Source organism: Scleropages formosus, chromosome 3 (assembly GCF_900964775.1).
Source record: "Scleropages formosus chromosome 3, fSclFor1.1, whole genome shotgun sequence".
Taxonomy (NCBI): domain Eukaryota; kingdom Metazoa; phylum Chordata; class Actinopteri; order Osteoglossiformes; family Osteoglossidae; genus Scleropages; species Scleropages formosus.
The window spans coordinates 21,818,915-21,839,122 of NC_041808.1; the positions used below are offsets into that span (position 1 = coordinate 21,818,915).

At 43.8% G+C, this 20,208-nt stretch overlaps 1 protein-coding gene across 1 annotated transcript in view; it reads left to right on the plus strand.

Moving 5' to 3' along the window:
- Positions 1–20,208, plus strand: part of LOC108935265 (glypican-5-like) — a 48,913-nt gene that overhangs the window by 16,907 nt on the left and 11,798 nt on the right. The window contains exons 4-7 of the mRNA XM_018753753.2: positions 9,615–9,826; positions 10,958–11,068; positions 11,415–11,537; positions 19,881–20,001. Of these exons, the coding sequence (XP_018609269.2) occupies positions 9,615–9,826; positions 10,958–11,068; positions 11,415–11,537; positions 19,881–20,001 (567 nt within the window). The remainder of the gene's footprint in view (positions 1–9,614; positions 9,827–10,957; positions 11,069–11,414; positions 11,538–19,880; positions 20,002–20,208) is intronic.

Below are 20,208 nucleotides of genomic sequence, written 5' to 3' on the forward strand. Positions count from 1 at the left end.
GCAAGTGTACCTGGGAATAGTGGTAGAGGGCTCTTCACAATCTTTAGCGTCAGCGTGGATGGTGAAATTTACTTCTCCTACAGTGTCAGACGCGTGGCTGCTCCCTAGCCGCTCAGTACGGTATTTATGGCACGGCTTTGTGTGCTTCTGGGGAAACTGGAGATGAAGCGATGATCGAGAAATTCTGCGAACTCGCAGAAAAGGGGCGAAAACCGTTATTTTTATAAAAATGTAAGTGGTGTCAATACAAATAACTGTTTACGTTGCGTTATGAGGGCGAGGATGTCTTTAATTGTGCCTGACGATGTGGAGGAAAACAGGAAGAAGCGAAGCGGAGCTGCGCAGAATGCAGTGAGTCAGCTTCATGGGGTTTGGTGGAAGGCAGAACCCACTTTTGAGAGAGAGTTGGGAATGGTGTGGCTCCGTAAATCAGGACAGACTAGCAAAGGGGTTTATGGGAAATTGGGACATAAAGCCATTTTTCAGGAAATACACAAGGAACATCCAAACCACATTTCTGGCTCGCAGGACTGACTGCTGTGTAGTTAGACTGGATGAGAAGGCAAAATATGTGTTTCGGCTCTGCGCTCGTTTGTGGAAGATTGCTCTCCATCTTTGTGCTTCCGACCCCTTCATCAACAGGGCGGATACACACCACTCTTCCACGGAGATGTTAATCGAATAGTTTGTGCGCAGCTTTGTCGTCAGCTATGGGTGCGAGTGCGTGCGCTTTTGTCAGGACTTAGTGGAAAAAGTGTGTTATTGGCATTTCAGATTAAATGTTTCTCTTGCTGCACCAAATTATGTAAAATAACATTCAGATTGTCCCAAACCAAATGTTAACTGTGGCAAAGTTTATTTATCATTCCGTTAACCAAAAAAGCTCCGTTCCTGTGCTGCTTACTCAGGGTTATGACAAACTGAGGTTTAAATGTAGGTGTTTGCTGAACTGATTTTTTTTTTTTTCCAGACTTCGTGACACAAGCACAACAAAACTGTGAAATGAGTCATTACATACGCTGGAGCTATTTGACGAACTCTGCACATTGCATTACTTTCACAACCCACGGCTTGATGAAGGTTGAACACGCTTTCTTTGGGGTTCCACTTTAAATCATGGTGAGTTAGAACAACACGTGTAAGTCCAAAAGTGTTGCCTGAAGTAGCCAAAATAAGTTGGAAAAAAAAGAACAGGTACTATGTACCATATTTATACATTTACTCCATATTTCACATATAAAATCTACATGTGTGCATCTATTAGCTTCCCACAAAAGAGCAACTGAACCCTTTTAAACAGCCTCCATTGTGCCTTTAGGAAAAACTGAACCATTTACCACCAAAGGGGTATCTTAGAAACAGAGTATTTTTTAAAATGTATTATAGCCTTACCTGCTAATTCTACAGAACATAACCTGAAAATAAATCAAAGGACATCTGTTTAATTAACCCTTTAATTAAGAAAGGAGTAAAGTTGAAAGTGGGTTGAATTGGTCAACTTTTGTGAGTGATTAGAAGGACGTGGAAATGATGGATATTTTATTTTCAAAAAATTATAAATTAATTTCAATTCAGTTAAGCTTAATAACTGTGATGGATTGACAGCTTATCTGGGGTATTCCCTGCCTAGGGCAGTGACTGAAGCTTCCAGGATAGGTTCAGGACCACTGTGATACACGATTATAAGGATAAATGACTATTTATTGTCAGCGAAGTCAAAAAAAAAAAAAGTGTTTTTTAAATTTACTCTAGCTTTATCTGAGATCTTTGCAGAACTCTACCAGCAAATAAAGAAGGCACATCTTTCTCACTAAGCTTTTAGGGATTGTGAACTAGTATGAACGGTGACTTTGGATTTCGAAAGAAAGACTTGCAAATGAAATTCTAGTCCCAGTGGTGTTCATAAATTGATGAACCAGTGTAAATACAAATTTTCGCAGCACTGGATTCTCCCATTCAGGTCCAGGTGAGTATGTGAAGCAGGAAAACCAAAGTTATACAAAGCCTGTATAAAAATAAAACTGTACTGGGGTCTTCTGCCAGACATGAAAGTAATCAAGGCTGATAGGTGAGTAACACACAAGTAACGTGCAAGTGTTACACGGTATGTAGAATGGAGGAAGAGTTCAGTGTTGGTATGTGCTGAGTGCTTGTGTACGACCTGAAAAATGTCACCAGCTAAGTGTGTGCACCCCCTACTTTCACTCCGGTGCTGGGGGGAAGTCAATGAGTTTCCTACAGACACCTAACATGTAGACCCACCCCTTCACAATGATTATCACTTCAGCTTTTGAAGGTTTTTATTTCTGGTCCTGTGATGCTATTTATACCAGTTTTGATTCTAGCTCTACCCTTAATTGTTTATTATTATGTATGATATTGTTTATGACTTACCAATATTTCTGGTAATTATTTAACTTTTGTTGACTGAATACATAGCGTGATTAATGCTCAATCAAATTCTTTAACAGAATATTATCATTTTTTCATTGTTTCTGAATAATCTAATGCGAAAGACTGGCTCAGTCCTGGGAGTTAGGCTATGTTCTGAGGAAGTGGTACAGGGAAGGAATCTAAGTGGAGATAATGAATACTGACTCCACATCTTCTATATTCCATCGTGGCTAAACAGAGGAGCACCTTTAGCAATGGACTATTCTGGTTATGCTGATCTAAGGAGAACCACCTGAGGTCATTTTGACCAATAAATAATGACGTTTTCATTCCAACTGGACCAGGCCATGGTGATATCTTACCTGGACTACTGTATCTCCCTCCTGTCTGGTGTTCCAGCCTCCACCATCAAGGCTCCTCAGCTGATCTAGATTGCTGTGGTCCCCTTTTCATCTCTCTCCCTCGGCTTCATGACTCTGGTTATAGCTTCTACAAGACCATTAATGGATCTGCTCTCTGATACCTGCAGGACCTGATCTCTTGCTACGCTCCAACCAGACTTCTGTGCTTCTCTACATCTGGCTACTGGTGGTCCCACTCACAAGAGACCCAAAATCAAAACCAAAAATTTCTCGGTTCTGGCTTCAATGCAGTGAAATGAGCTCCCTTGGCCCCTCAGAACTGTTGAATCCCTCTCAACATGCAAAAGGAGTTTTAAAACACTCTTTCAAAACCAGTTCCCTCCTGATCAGTTCATTTTGCACTGCATTATCCCCTAATCTGCTCATTTCACTGCATTATCTGTTTAAAGAAGAACATTTTTGCGCTCCATGCCAGTTCTAAATGTCGTTGCTCATGAAATGCTCATGTGCCAGCAAAAACTGAGATACTGTACTAAGTTACTGTACTTCACGAAGTGGATGTTTCCATTTGTGTTACTGTTGTTGAAATCCACTATTGTTTACTCAGTTGCACGCTGCATTGCAGAAAAACAGAAAAGCATCCGTTAAATTAATAAGTGTAAATGTTCATACTGTAACTCATAAAGCTTGGTTATTGCACTGTACTGACACTTAGCGGTACTGTAATGCAACAGCATTTGAATTCCTCCAAATGACAATCTTTTTCATACCATGCTCAGGAAAATTAGATTTCAAATTTTAACACACAAAAGGCTTAGAAAGAGGAGGTAATATTGGTAGCAGCAGCCTTTGATGGCAGTGCCAAATTTGGCGAATTTCGGACATATGCCGATCAGTCACAACATTAAAATCACTGACAGGTGAAGTGAGTAACATTGATTATCTCGTTACAATGGCATTGTGAAGGGGTGAGATATATTAGGCAGCAAGTGAACAGTCAGTTCTTGAATTTGATGTGTTGGAAGCAGGAAAAATAAACAAGCATAAGGATCTGAGCGACTTTGACAAAGGCCAAATTGTGATGGCAAGACAACTGGGTCAGAGCATCTCCAAAACGGCAGGTCTTGTGGGGTGTTTCTGGTATGCAGTAGTTAGTACCTACTACAAGTGTCCAAGGAAGGACAACCGGTGAACGGGCGACAGGCTCACTGATGCGTATGGGGAGCGAAGGGTAGCCTGTCTGGTCCGATGCCACAGAAGAGCTACTGTAGCACAAATTGCTTAAAACCTTAATGCTGGCCATGATAGAAAGGTGTCAGAACACACAGTGCATCACAGCTTGCTGTGTATGGAGATGCGTAGCCGCAGACCGGTCAGAGTGCCCATGCTGACTCCTGTCCACTGCCAAAAGTGCCTACAATGGGCAGCTGAGCATCAGAACTGGACCATGGAGCAATGGCAGAAGGTGGCCTGGTCTGATGAATAACATTTTCTTTTAGATCATGTGGACGGCCAGGTGCGTGTGTGTAGTTTACCTGGAGAGAGATGGCAGCAGGATGCACTATGGGAAGAAGACAAGCCGGTGGAGGCAGTGTGATGCTCTGGCCAACGTTCAGCTGGGAAACCTTGGGTCCTGGCATTCATCTGCATGTTACTTTGACACGTACCACCTACCTAAAGATTGTCACAGACCACATACACCCCTTCGTGGCAACGGTATTCCCTGATGGCAGTGATCTCTTTCAGCAGGATAATGCGTCCTGCCACACTATAAAAATTGTTAAAAAGTTCAAGTTGTTGTCTTGTCCTCCAAATTCTCCAGATCTCAATCCAATCGAGCACCTGTTGGATATGCTGGGAGAAACAAGTCCAATCCATGGAGGCCCCACCTTGCATCTTACAGGACTTAAAGGATCTGCTGCTAACGTCTTGGTGCCAGATTCCACAGGACACCTTCAGAGGTCTTGTGGAGTCCATCCCTCGATGTGTCAGAGCTGTTTTGGTTGCACGAGGGGGACCTACACAACATTAGGGAGGTGATTTTAATGTTGTGGCTGATTGGTGTAGTTATTCATTAGAAAATAGTCTTTGCCATTTATATTAAATGTAATACTGATCTCCTGCAACGACTCTAATGGAAAATGAAGAGAGACAATTGGTCCCTTTGGTTATTTCTTGCAGTACTTGAGATGTTCATATTTTCCCATCATTCCCCACCATAATTCTATGTATGGTATTTGTAACAACACTCTACTTTTGTTGCTGCAAAGTAGGGTCTAATTTTATCCTAACAATTTAACTTTTTCTCATTTAAATGAACTACTTCAGCTCATTAACTTATTATATTAATAGCAGGATTACTGGACAGCCAAGAAATTGACCGTTGGTGTAGAAATGTCTTTTGCCAGATTATGTTCCCGTGTGTTTATGCAATATTTGTTGATCTCTCTTCAAAATGAAATTTAAAGCTGGGGTGTAACTGAGGAACCGGTGCCTGGTTATGGTTGCTGCGCTCAGTTATTTTGCAAGCATCAGGCATCATTTTGCAAGTCATTCATCACTTCATAAACATGTATGTATGTATAATGAAGAGAAAGGAAGGAATATAAGGCAAACATTTTATAAACATAAAAGATTATTTCTTCTTTATCAGAAATTACCTTAAATAGAACAAATGATCAAGTTAACTAGTTAAAAAAAGAAAAATTTGAGCGAAGAGGGTGAAAAGCTACACAAACTGCTCAGATTAGCTTGGTTTTTAACAAGAAATAATCACAACGCATAACACAATCAACTCTCCTGGGGGAACACAAACTCAAACTCATTGTTTCTCACAATGCACAGGACTAGAGAAGTGTAATCATTGAACTGCCAAGTGCCTGTTCAAAAGATGACTAAAATTTACCTCATATGTGAACAGAAGTGTTCATTATGCATTTCTGATGCATTCTGATGGTAAATCAGATTTAAAGGGGTAAACTCAATGAGTTTGTGAAAGTGAAAATATATCATTTGAACATTCGCAAGTCAAAGAATGGTTCAGTTCCTGGGAAATTATTTTACTTATCACAGGATATTGTTCATATGGAGCCCAGGGTTGTATGTGAGAAGTTACGGAGGAGCCGTAGTATAGAAAATACGTGAGACTGTGTAAAATGTGTCAAGCCCTATAAAAGCTGAGGCAGGATGTGCAAGGGTGTGTGGAACTACGAAAAAGTGCGTGAATTTTTTACAAAAGAGTTTGTGGTTGCTATAGGATAGATTTATTGTGCACATTAAGCCTGCTGGGTGCTCCATCCCATCTCTTCAAGTCCTTGGGGTGTCAGTGGCAGCTGCTGCCATGTGGAGCACCCACCTATTCACAGAGAAATTAATTAGGGAAAGAGGGAAAACTTCATATCCACAATTCATTGCAGCACAGGGCAGAAGAGGTCTGAGAAAGTTCTTGAGTCACTGTAGCTAAACCTTGGAAAAATAAACCCCTCAACAGACCATCTCTGGTTACTGTAAGCAGATCCTCCCAGAGAGCCGGGGCAGACTGGACATCAGAGTCGTCCCACCACCCCGTGCTTCCTCTGGCCCTTAGAGGGAGGCTCCAGTACTCAAGCATGCAGTGAAATGCGTTCAGACATGCACGTGCAAGATCTGTGTAAAACACATGTTTGTTGAACTCATTGACTCTGCATTTTCATGCCATCAGTAAGGGAGCGCTGAATGATTAGAAGCAACCGGTGGTTGACAGACCTGAAGGATCAGTGAAGGTGTGTGCTGTTGTTCTTTACCATGCTCGAGGATCTGACACTCGTGCTGTGTTTTTTGTTTTTCTTGAATGCAATTCAAAATGCACTCATCCCACGCTCTCTGGAAAATTGAATGAATCTTGAAAAACCAGGTACTGACATTTTTTACTCCATTATTTTTATAGTCATAAGTTCTTATTCGATTATTTCATTCTTATTGTGGCACTGCGCTTTCACAGCGTGCCTCCTCAAGAATGCATACATTGATGCGTCAGTGCAGAAAGCTGGAATTCCTGAGTGGCAGAGTGCTTACAGGGTGATTTCACAAACGCCTGTGGCTCAGTTCCACACAAACTGGTGGAGACGCCATTGGAGCGGTACCATGTCCCGAGTAAAATCAAAAACCTCATTCTGGATTTCTACAGTGATTTCAGTCTGAGGGTCACACTGGGAGGAGCAAAATTTGAGCGGCACAGGATGAGAAGGGGATAATCATTGGCTTTGCTATTTCACTGATCCTGTTTGCAGTGGTCAGGAACGTGGTTGTCAAGTCAGCAGAGGTTGAGTGCACCAGTCTAGGGTCAGGCAATCACCCATCAGAGCCTTTGTGGATGACTTGACAGTGACTACACTGACTGTCCCAGCATGCAGGTAAACTTTGCAGAGGCTAGAGAAGCAGCACTAACTGGATGCAGGCCGGGGCCCTGCAAAACAGAGGACGCAATCACACACGCAAATGGGCAAGCGAGACTGGAAAGTGCCAAAGTGGAACTGGTGTGTCGCTATGCAATTCCCACAATGCAGTGCAGCTTACCGTCTCTCTCTCACAGCCACTTGGAGAAATTTCCACATGTGGTCTCAGTTTCTTCCCTTGGATCAATTGTGACAGTCCAGATACATGAAAATCCAAACCGATTAGCCATAACTGGTATTAATAATGAGGGGCCATGGTGGTGCAGTGGGTTTGGCTGGGGCTTGCTCTCTGGTGGGTCTGGGGTTCGAGTCCTGCTTCGAGTGCCTTGTGACAGACTGGTGTCCCGTCCTGGGTGTGTCCCCTCCCTGTCCAGCCCTGCGCCCTGCATTGCTGGGTTAGGCTCCAACTCGCTGTGACCCTGCTTGGGGCAAGCAGTTTCAGACAATGTGTGTGTGTGTGTGTGTGTGTGTGTGTGTGTGTGTGTGTGTGTGTGTGTAATCACAGACTGAACAAATGAAAAAGTGGGTATTGGGAGAGCAAACTAATGATGCATTTTGTGTGAGAGATCAGTGTCATGGGTGGCTGAGAGAACTGGGACGGCAGGACCCAAGTGCGGAGTCGTTCATCTGGATTCAGGGGATCAGGCAAGATCTCGGTGTTGGGAACAGGCGAATGGTCGGTCGATCGGCAGTCGGCGTTGAAACGAAGATCCGTGGATGTAGTCGGGAAACAAGGCGAAGGGACGAAAACCGGAGGACAAGAACTGAAAACAAAGGCTGAGCGTGCACTGGACATCACGAAGGAGGGCAGTCATCTCTGATGAGATTCCCCAAAGGTATGGGAGCTGAGGAGGGTCTTTTAAAGGGTGAGCAGTTAATTAAGTGCTAGAGCAGAGTCAGGCACTGTCGGTTGAGTTGTGGGTGTGGACATGACAATCATCTGGTTTGGACAGTTAGAAAAGCCACTCCTCCTGCTCTGCTCAGGAAGATGGCCGAGTTGCAGCGCTGGTGTTCGCCGGCAGGTTATTGTTCAGACTTATGGCCTGTTAAATAAATGACTCAGCAATCCTGCCCCATGTTGGGGTCACGGGGACGGGACTGTTTCATCATTGCTCTAATCCACGCTCCGTGTTGCTTGTCCCGTCTCCAGCTGCAGTGCCTGGGTGTTTGAGAGATTCCTGCCCCGTAATAGCTGGGTTATTAATAGCAGTCATGGGCACAGAACCGCTGGCCCACCTGCTCCATTCTGCACCTGTTCGCCTGTAGAGCCTCAGTGTAGACAAACAGCGGTTCCTGTATGTCTGTCACTTGCGAAAGGGGAGTGACGCATCCAAGTCCAGCTTCTGGGACTCCAATGGAGCTGAGAGGTGCACGGAATATTCTGGTGTCCCATGAGGTACCAGGAACTCTTCTTCAGCATTCCATGAACGTCCGCACTTGAGTACGAATGGTTCTGAGTTGCGCTCATCACAACGCCCTAGGTTTCGGTTAGGAACTGTTTCAGTGCAGAGTCTTCCCTTTGGTTGTCTTGTCTGCAGGTTTTTTCTGCCCATCAACCATGAAAAGGCTATTTTTCTTAGAATGTCTTACTGAAGTGCATTTAACAACCCTGGATGCTTAACTACTGAGGATCCAGTGTGACCCAGCTTTTGTATGGCTTGCCCAGAGAATTGCATTATTAAATCACCTCACTGGCGGATACTTATAGCTTTATAGGCGTTAATTAATACGCACCCCTGTCAGACTCATGGTGTCTATCACTAGACTCACAGTGTGGATCCTAGCAATCAGTAGCTACAATAAATCCTTTATTTTAGAGCATTTTAACCCTTCTTCTACAAGTACAATAATGTCATCATGTGATCATTAACTGACTGGTCGTGATTTAGGGAAAATTTTGGTTCTTGAAAGGGGCCTTTAATGGCTTTCCTAAAATAATGCAGATACACACCTGGCTGCACAATGAATGTTGGCTGTAACTCACGTATATGTGTATGGCTGTGTATCAGATACAGAGCCTGCAAAGGGGCCCAGAGTGAAAAGCAACAGGTCCATTGCTCTGTCCAGCCACTTGGACAAAACCTGTTTGACCCACTTGGAAAAAGTCTCAACTGTCCTGATTAGCACTCCAGCACTAACAGGGTTGACTGTTAGTGTTGACTGAATACTAACCCAGCTCAAAGCTTATAGGTGTTGATGTGTAAATGCTGTCTCCTTCTTTTCTTGTTACAAATTATACTGTGATATTGCAAGTAAAATCAGAATAACTGCGGAATTAACAGCTAAGTGAGAATGATCTGCTTTGGAAAACAGTAACTTTAAAATGCATTCAGAGTTGGCTTATCTCCTCTCTGCTGGAACACTTGAGTTTACCTGAGTTCTGTTTCCTCTGACCCTGCACCTGCCCCCCCCCCCCACTACGCAGGTGGACAAGATGTGTGGACAGCCAACAGAGGGATTCCACAGCAAGCAGCCCCCTGGACACACAGTGGCGCCTGCAGTGAGCTCAGAGAGCTCACCTGCCCTGCTGATTAGTACCCCATCTGGTACTGCCTCCAGGACCCCATTCAGCACCTCATCCACCCCCACGTTAAAGCCTACTGTGGACTCCCTGCCTGGCCCAATTTCCCAAATGAGGTGAGGAACAGGATCTGCTTTATTACATTGCTTGGCTTTCCCTTCCTCCTACTCCGATATTAAGGATTTATCTGGTGAGAGACAGGAAACAGATATCAGAAACTTTCAAGTCCTTTTAATCAGCACTCAAGAAAAGGACAAATGCAAGGTCAGCTGATGTAGGTCAGCAACAAAAAACATCGCTGGAATTGCAGCACATTTCGCATCGTACATATGACCACCTAGTGTGAAATGGAAATGAAAACGTGGCGGTACCATGTATAACCCTCTTAAACAAAATCAGGAAAATGAATAGAATTAAAAACCAGTTATCATGATCTGGATTGTACAATACGTTCATTGACCTGCTCTGTCAAAATGAGTATGTTAATTGAAAGCTCTAATGGAATGAAAGCCAACATACCATGTAACCTGCCAGGAATCGAGTTTGAGTCTGAAGTTAAGTTCTCGGGTCAGCTCTGCCGTGCCTCCAGAGAGAACTTTACCCACACGGTATGCCCAGCAGGTTGTACTTGGCAGCTGCTGCAGCTGCATAATGTTTTCATTTTTGGTGCTGAGGAATCCCTCTGCCAGTTCTGCAACTGCTATGGGTTTAGTGGAGCTCACTCATGTTGTCCCTGGTTCTCCAGCTGGCATCTGCTCTTGCCACCTCTTTGGTGGGGTGCTAGCTCTCTATGATGCTGACACAAACATCAGGATGGTGTACCATCCTTGTGGCAGGAGCCCGTGTGGGTGCACTGACACTTCAACGGCAGCTGCGCTGAGACTGAACTTGCAGGCGCACAAAGAATCGTTGGTGGTGGTGAGGCAACAGTGATGGGTACGCTGAGATGGGAGCTCCTGATTCTCAAGTTATAGAGGTGAAACCAGTGGTGAAATAGCAGTAAAATAACGAAGACCTGAACTACACAAAGCAACCCAGTAAAATATCTGAAATTTAGATTTTGATGTCTGTGCATTAGTTTCTGCTTAATGTACATGTGGATGGTAGATGTGCTGTCAAATAATGAATTCAACAGTGTTTCATTTTATTGCCCTTGTCCTATGTGTGTTTTCCCCTCTGTGTTTCTGTTTCCTCCCTCCTACACTACCAACACCCCCTCTCTGCCTCCTTGCTCTACGTGTGTCCAGTCCTGTCTCTCTTTCCTCGCCACCCATCTCCCAGCGACTGGCCATCCCCAGTGCTCTACCTCTGAAACCTTCCAAGGGGGATAAACCTAGAAATATGAAAAAGATATCTAGGTAAGGCTTGAACTCTGCTTTCCCAGGGTCTTTTTCATGAGTAGGCGAACCACTCATGATTTCAATGTACAGGCATTCGCCCAAACCCTTTGGAAGTCAACGCTAATAGTCTGCTGAATGTTACTTACTTCTTTGCCCCCTGACTTATACACCATCCCTACTGCTTGTAGCATGTTATACTGTGCTTGCCTCATTTTCTGAAGTGTACGGGATTCATAAGTAGTATTGTGCCTGAAAAGTACCCTTACATGGTACTTTTCTCACAGTCTGCATGATGGATCCTCCTTTATCTTATGTTCCTCTATGTTATTCAAGACCCCTCACTGCCTTGACTACTTTGTTGCAGGGATTTCATTCGTTACCTGCTACAATACAAGTCTTTCTTCACTGCCCTGCCAGAGCTCATATGTGAAGGGGAGATGGCCGTTGATGACTTGACCTGCTGGGGTGGTGACAATGTGGTTGAGAGGTAGGAGCATTTGCGCTGCGCCCAGACTGTTGTCTGTGTAAACCTCTTCTGTGATATATTTGCTCTTGTGTCGGCACAAGTGGCTCTGTCAAGATAATAGGCTTCATTCTGTCAGGGTCTTGTTTTGCTTCTAGTCTAAAAGCTGATAATAAATCATTTTCATCTTTAAGAATTTGACTCAAGTCAGCACCATGTAGATTTGGAACGGTTGTTCACATATCCATGACAAAATGCCTCATAATTCTTAAACATGAAAATGATTTATGGTCAGGTTTTGGACTAGAAGCAAAAAAAGACCCTAACAGAATGAAGTTTTTGAACCACATATCAAACTTATTTTGCTGTGACCTGCGGGAAAAATGACCATGTGTTGCTTCTTTGGTTTTGTAGCTCATGTGTATTTCATTGTGTTTGGGGCATTTATATATAATTGGTATCATATATATTGTTTGCGTTGATTAGTACCTGGATCGATGCTTGGCCTAGAAGCAGCACCCTTGTGTATTTCGCTATCAAGAACACATGGTGAGAAGTTTAGGTAAGAGTCAGGGGAAGGTGTGAAAACCGCAGTCTCATGGTCCTTCATCAAATAGGGCTTGCTATTCTTTGACTAGGGGGGTGCGGTGGCGTGGCAGGTTTGGCCTGTGCTTTCTGTCTGGCGGGTGTGGGGTTTGAGTCCCGCTTGGGGTGCCTTTTGGTGGATTGCGTCCCATCCTGGGTGTGTCCTCTCCTCCTCTGGCCTTGTGCCCTGTGTTGCCGGGTTAGGCTCCGGTTCACTGCGACCCTGCTCAGGGCAAGTGGCTTCAGACGGTGTGTTTGTGTGTGTGTGTGTGTGCGTGCGCGCGTGCTCTTTGACTGTTCATCCACAGGCCTTCCCTTGCACATATGACTTTATAGAACAACAGGTAAATCATACTATTTTATAGTGAAGTGGGGCCACCACTTTAGTCTGGATTTTATCTTAGTGGTAGTAATGCAGTTCAAGTAAGTGATGAGTGTGTTTTGACCCTTACTTTTAGTTTATTTTCAAAATGGATCAGTCAACCATTATAGTAGTTCATGGTGAGGGGGGTGCTGAATCTATCCCACTTCAACACAATTCCCGTTACCACTCTTGGTCCGTATAATGTAGGGTTGCGGTGTGGGTGGAGGTCTCCCCCCACATGAGGACGCTGTGATGGTTCCTGTTGTCATGCTACCACTTACAGTGTCACACCTACTGGTCTGTCGGTGGGGAAAGTTTGTAGTGGAGGATGCAGTGAAGCGCTGGCGAAACAAGGTAAAATGTGCTGATTTCTCCTCTTTTTTTCCTGTGGAACTAGTTGAACATCTCAGGTTGCCACTAGGGGGATCCCATAGCCCACTTTTTGCAAAACCCAACTAAACCTCTACAGAAATATATATTCTCTCACTCACTCACTCACTCACTCAATCAATCACTTTTGATAACTGCTTGTCCTAGGCAGAGTTTGGCAGTCCGGAGCCTGTCTCCGAATCAGTTGGTTTAAGGCTGGGGGATACACCCTGGAGAGGATGCCAGTCCATTGCAGGGTAAAAGATATCTCCAACAATTGTTAAAGGGTTTAATTTAAGATTATTTTTAAATAAATTCTCAGTTGTTTACTTTCCTTGCAGTGCAGCATCAGGCGCAGAATCCTGCTGCCCAAGCCTATATTATGTCACTTTGTGTATTCCCAGCACTGTTCCCAACAGCAGCCGTACGTTCGACATCAGATTTATTATGACAATGATTACAAGTTCATCAGGCACTAAGACAATTGATTTTGCCAGTCAAGAAGGTGCACAACAGCTTCACTACTATGTTTCTGTGTCTGCAGCAATGCATCGCAGCGCTCTTGATATCCACCAGTCCTCTGTGGTCTTCGCTTTCCTCCTTCAGCAGAGATCCATCTCAGAGCTTCAGAAAGTCAGCTGTTGAAGCTCTGCTAACATTGTAGTAACCCTGACCTGACTTACACCTGAGCACTACATCTAACTTGACTACGGTTTCTACACTTAGCAAAGGTGTAATTTTTTGCAGTTACCAAGGGATTTTGACCCATGATCTACAACGAGCACTTACCATATTTCAGACTGCAAAAGCCCAGTTAGGCTACAGTTACCTCAATTAGGAGCTGCCACCTGAAGTTTCAGCTGCTGTTTTCGTGCTTATTACTGTTACTGCTGCCAATTTTTTACTGGCGCAACTGCTGCGATTGCTGGTTCGAATGTTAGTGCAAATTATAATGCTGCAACAGACGGTACCACAGCTACAAGTAGTACTTCTTACTGCTGCATCAACTACTTCTGCTGGTACTACACTGCTGCAAGTACCACGTTACTTTTTCTACTATGCTTGTACTACAATGGATATGGGCCATCTTTCACTTCAGCTTGTTCTGCTCTTCGCTGGCTTCTCTCCCACACTGATCACGTCCCCTCTCCTTCTTGAAGGTGATACGAGCAAGTCTCTCACACGGAGTTTAGGCTTTCCGCACCAGACACACCTTAAGATTGTGTGGAATCGCTTGTGCTTGATTTCCCTCCGGGCAGCGTTCAGCTGGACCTCTTTTGTGTGCTGTATAGAAGGCAGAGAGCCAAAGAGCACAAAAGCATCACACCCAGCAATGTGAACCAGGGAAAGTGTTGGCATACAATAGCCCTTCTGAGTGGGTTTTGAGCTGACTGTAATTGTATCTTCCATATGATGGGTGAAAGGTTGTGTGTCTAAATAGCTCCAAACCCTGGAGCATTTCATAAGCTGTGAATCGCAGTGAGTCACAGGCTCTAAACTCTTTAAACTCTTAAACGAACACATATAAATTCATTTTTAACTCCCACTTCCTGTTTTTGCTTCATGGGACAGAAAGTGCGCGTTGGTATTGTACTATCAGATAGCAAGCTATGTTTATGTAATTGAGACATCATTGCGTCAGCAGACAGACTTCCATGTGAAAGCTGTGGTCGAGCCACGCCGGGTTTCCCTGAGGAATGTGCTGCCACTCCATCCCACCACATAACTGCTCCCCCCATGTGCACTATTCATGTTCCCACCATCCTTTAGTAATCATCCAGGGTAAGCAACATGTCTGCCAGTTTCCTGGTGCTGCAAAAAAAAAAAAACCATTATCTGACAGTTAAAGCACTCGAAACGCACTAGCATTGAAAATAGAAATTTGCACTTATGTATCCTCATTCCTTGTTATTCACTCTGGATTTTAACTTTTCTGGTCTATGATCACAAATAAGGCTTCATTTTATTTTATTTCTGTTTCACTAATTGGCTTGGACTTCATCTGATCCGAGATACTGGGTCACAGCCGATGAGTCCTGCGCAATAAATTGAGACCGTATTTAAAAATTTCATTATGACATTTTTTGATTATCTGGACAATTTTCAGGAAAAAAAAATCAGGACCTGGTAACAGGATGTAATAATTCAGTAAACGTAGGGATTTTTTTCCTAATTATTTTGATATTTTGTTCTGTATAAACCTGCCAGTTTTATTATTAGGCAAATGCCAGGCATGGCATTTTTTTGTGCAAACATTTCATTATTAATCGTGGCAACATTATCAGCGCATGGAAGGTAACAGTGGAAAATGAAAATAATGGTCTACCTGTCTTGCCCCTTTTTGTGAAACAAAGCATCAGAGGGTAAATAGAAACATTAGTGTAGGAAGATGGGACACAGAAGGACCAGGTCCTAAAATATGACAGTAGTTATCCGGTATGATACAAGAAAAGCTGCACTTAAATTTTTTAAAATTGTACTATAACACTCACATAGCATAGATGTTCTGCATGAAGACAGGGAAGAGCACCTGTATGATGTATTCATTGGATGGTTACCCACACGACTTCATCAGGACAGGCATTCACGCCCAAAATGTACATTTGTTTATTTAGCAGACGCTTTTCTCCAAAGCAACTTCCAATGATCTCCATGTAGTGTTATCAGCCCATACACCTTATTTGCCAAGGTGACTAACACTGCTAGATACACTACCTACAATGGGTCACTCATCCATGCATCAGTGGAACACACTCTCTCTGTCACTCACACACTATGGGGGAACCTGAACAGCATGTCTTTGGGAGGAAACCAGAGCACCCGGAGGAAACCCACAGAAACACGGGTAGAACATGTAAACTCCACAGAGGCTGAGCGGGGCTCAAACCCATGTCCTCTCACATCCCCCCAGGCACTGTGAGACAGCAGCGGTACTCACTGTGCCATCGTGCTGGTATAATTTGTGGTAGTGCAGCAGGGATGTTCATTGACACATTAGTCATGTCTAGACTGCTGCACTCACATGAGATACCGGTGAGTCACAAACTGCATGATGCTGCAGACTGCACTCAACACTCTGGGGGGGGCTCAACATGAGGAATGTTATCTGCAGAATACAGTTCTCTCTAGACTGAGAACCATAAGAATATCATCCAGGTGGCTGACTGTCCCAGTTTTAACTCGTGCACCAGTTTGGCAGTTTAAGCCGTGGCAGTTTAGTCTATTTCTAAAATAATTTTAAATTTTTGCTTCCTTCGTAAAACCGCTAGGATGAGTGTAGGGTAGGGTATTAAAGTCACACTTTAATATAAAACTCAGTGTCCCAAAGGGAAGACATCTATTCAACGAGGAGTCTTCATCCAGGACTCTCTCCCCCATAAGAAAAAACAACTTTCTAGCCTTCCCCTTAAAGTCCTCATGTTCCACATTGGCTGCACCTGGTGTTCGCTTCCTCGTAATGAGTCCACACCAGGTGTAGTTGTGAGTCCAGGCAGGGAGTGGGCGTGAACAGGCTTCTGCTTGCCACAATAAGCTCTTTCCACACGTTATTGAACTGATGCAACCTTTTGAGAGAGTTTGAAGAAAAGCTTGGATTATAATAAAACATCAGGATTTTCTATGGAAGCACCATCTGCAACAAAAAGGGGGAGGGGTCGAGTGTTCTGGGACAAATGCATAGTATTAGATTAGCTTTACTGAAGAAAGCAGTGAACATGGCCTGTACAACTGGCACCCTACAGCAGCTGAACTTGATCATTTTTAAAAGAACTTCAGGGAAATAACAATAAGAACTATACTTTATCAATCCCCATGAGAAAAATTCACTCAGGATGCCACTGCACCAAACACATCTTTGGATTGTGGGAAGAAACCCATGCAAACAGGGGGGAACATACAGACTCCAAACACGTTGAGAGGGGATGGATCTCACATTATCCTGTACCGTCCAGGTGCTGTGGGGCAGCAGCACTATCCACTGTGTCACCCCAGGACAAGACAACTGTAATTGCAAGCAGTATTATCCATTCTTCAAGCTGCTTTGTGAAAATCGTAATCATACATCAGACACGCTCCCCCCAAGAGGAAACACAGCCTGATTCCGAGTGTTTAATTCTTCAGCCAACATAGACAGTCTGCTTTTGTCTTTCCTTCAAATGCAGTGGCTCAAAACCAGACACATACTTGTGGAATAGACCTCTGAATATTAGGTTTCCTGGAAATTCCGCCAGGCAGCTCAAGTGTGTGAAACACTGTATTCTGCTTTCTTGTAACCTGTCATGTCTGTGAGTGGTGGGCAGATTTATATCTTTGTGCAGTGTCGTTTATGTAGTCCTCCTCTCCATTTCATCCAAGACCCAGACTAACATGTTGCTTTGAAAAGGGGTTCGCCATACATTCGGAATGACTATCCAGATTAGAGAATCTTTTTTGATACTGGACAGTTTCTTCAACAAAATCACCAAGAGACCTGCTCATAACAGCAAAGTACTGCTTTTTTCAGAATATAATGTGGAGAAGCTCCCTTCTACAGATTAATACACACACACACCCACATTTTCAGAACCGCTTGTCCCATACAGGGTCGCGGGCAACCGGAGCCTACCCAGCAACACAGGGCGTAAGGCCGGAGTGGGAGGGGACACACCCAGGACGGGACACCAGTCCGTCGCAAGGCACCCCAAGCGGGACTCGAACCCCAGACCCACCGGAGAGCAGGATGGTGGTCCAACCCACTGCGGCACCGCACCCCTACGTCAGATTAATACAGTTGCAGTGATTTATTTTCCTCTTCTTCTTCTTCTCATGCCTTCCACCCCTCCTGTGACATAAGCTGCCAAGAAGGACTCTCCAGGCATCTCTAAGAGCTGAGATGTCTTGAAGTTTCCTTCTTGGTATTTCTGTAGCTGGCAATGTTTTTATGGTGTGGGGTAACTATCCCCATGCCCAACCCTCCTCCTTTCTCAGCCGGGCTTGGGACCATCCATGGCGGAGTTATTTATTCTCTCTGGCCACTGAATATGTTGACAATGTATGCTAGAAATGAAGGATAGGGTTGCTGGTGTCTCAAGGAGCTCTGTTTGAGAGATCTATTCAGTGGCCATGAGGAATAAGGGTCTATTCAGCCATTTCCCAAACACTGAAAGCAACTTTTTGTAGAAGGCATCACATGCTAGACACATGCTGTTTTCAGGTGAAAAACCGCAAATGATAGCATGATATGAATTTTAAGGCTATGTATAAAAAAAAAAAACAATAAATACTCACAGCTTTACTGTGTTTAACGCTAAGTTCACCCTTTTGCTCATCTGGGCTGTTTATGATGGCATGGCTCAACAGATCTAAACAAATTGACTGTTTTCACATTATTTTCTGGGTTTGGTTCAGCATGGCTTGGTGAATCAGTGTTTTAATGTAACTCGATGCTTTCTTGAAATTACTGATCTTGAAATACAGATGTCATTATGAATTTGAGTTATGATTTTCAGGAAAATTCTGACTGATCAAATGAAGGAATTATCTGGTTTTTGCCTTTCTGATTAATAAGGGACTCTACTTTTTTACAAATGTCTCCTTTCCCATATAAGTATTCTAGTGCTCATCTAGGCATTAAAGGTAACTGTCACGCTAAACATAGGGAGCCGGGACGGCTGGACCGAAGTGCAGTGTCGTTCGTCCGGAGTCGAGGGATTGATTGACGGTCAGGGTCAGGGTGAAGATCCATGTGCGAGGTCGGGGGATTTAGGGAAGGGTCAGTCGAGCGGCAAACAGGACAGGAACAAGGATCCGTGGACGTGGTCGGGAAACGAAGCGAAGAGTCAAAAACCGGAGGACATGAATTGAGAGTTAGCGATGCTTGTGAACGAAGCGTCACGAGGAGGGGTGGTTGTCCCTGATGAGATTCTGCAAAGGTATGGGAGCTGTGGAGTGTCTTTTAAAGGGTAGGGAGTTAGTCAGGTGCTGAACCGGAGTCAGATGCTGTCGACTGAGTTGTGGGCGTGGACGTGACAGTAACAGTGGTTAAAAACTGCATTAATTTTTGTTTTTTTAAGACAAAGATGATAAATATGAGTGACAATCACTGCAAGATCTTCTGTATCATCTTAATTTAATACTCACAGGAGGCAAGACAAAACAAGAATATGCTATGGTTACATGTGATAGATGGCTTTCAATAATATAAGACTTAAAGGTAATAGAAAGCATTATGACCTATACCTGAGGTGTAATATATCCAGCTGTACAAAATGCATGAGTCACATACTGATACTTTACATGTATCCACAGCTGTACAAAACCTTTTCCTAGCATTTTGATGGTAGTAGCAGAAAGCTCATTAATTTTGAGTAAACATAAGACACTGAGCCTTGCTGAAATAGGCAGCCAGAGAGGGAAGTGCATATTTTCTCCTTATAAATGGTCTGACCAACACACTCTTGCACTTTAGTGCTGGGATGCTGCTGAAAATCTCATTCTACTATGGGGCTTACAGTGTGCACTGTACACCTCTGTCTCGGGTGTGAAGGATGTGTTTCTGTGGTTGCAGTGCAAATTTCAGTTATTAAATTTAACAGGTGATCTAGGTGGCTATCTAGCACCTGCCATTAGTATCTGCCCTGTCTAGCTAGCAATTCATGTCAATTTCTCTCTAAATTTTAATATTATATTTCTGAGGCCTTAATGGTATCAGGAAAAATAATTGATTTAGTTTGCTTTGGATGTCATATTGGAAACCGTGCAAGGTCATGTCATATTATTCCCTGACTGTGCTTCTGCAGGATCACTGACAAATAATTTAGGAGCCTATTTAGGAGGACTATAATGGCCCTTGACTGTCATCCAAGTGTTATTAATATTTCAAAGAAGCAATCTTCAGCTAGACTATTTTATGTGCAAGGTTTAGGATTGGGATTCAGAAACCCTAAAACGTAACTAGTCTTTAAAGTGACTAGTTAGAGTGTCTAGGGTGTAGTGGGCCACTGTAAGATATCTGAAGGAAACAGTCACTTAATGTTAGGTAACTGAGTCTGCTCATTTGTACTCTCTTTCAGTTACGCAGGGCCTGTGGTCAACAATGGTCTGCAGGCTCAGAGGTTGAACCCTGAGGTAAAGGTCCATCACATCGACTCTCTCCTGGCTGAAGAAAAGGCAAAGCTTGAGAAATTCATTCAGGTAGGCTTGAACCTCCTGGCATACAGTATCCTTTCAATGGCCCTATGCTGATCCAGCTTCTACCTTGTATGTGCCACGATGGCGTCATGGACATGTCTCGTTGCATTACAGCGGCTCCTGAAATTACAAACACGATTAGGAGCAGAAGTGTGCTTGAAGCTCAGTTTGTTTGCAAATCCAAAGTTGCTTTTAATTCTTAAAAGATTG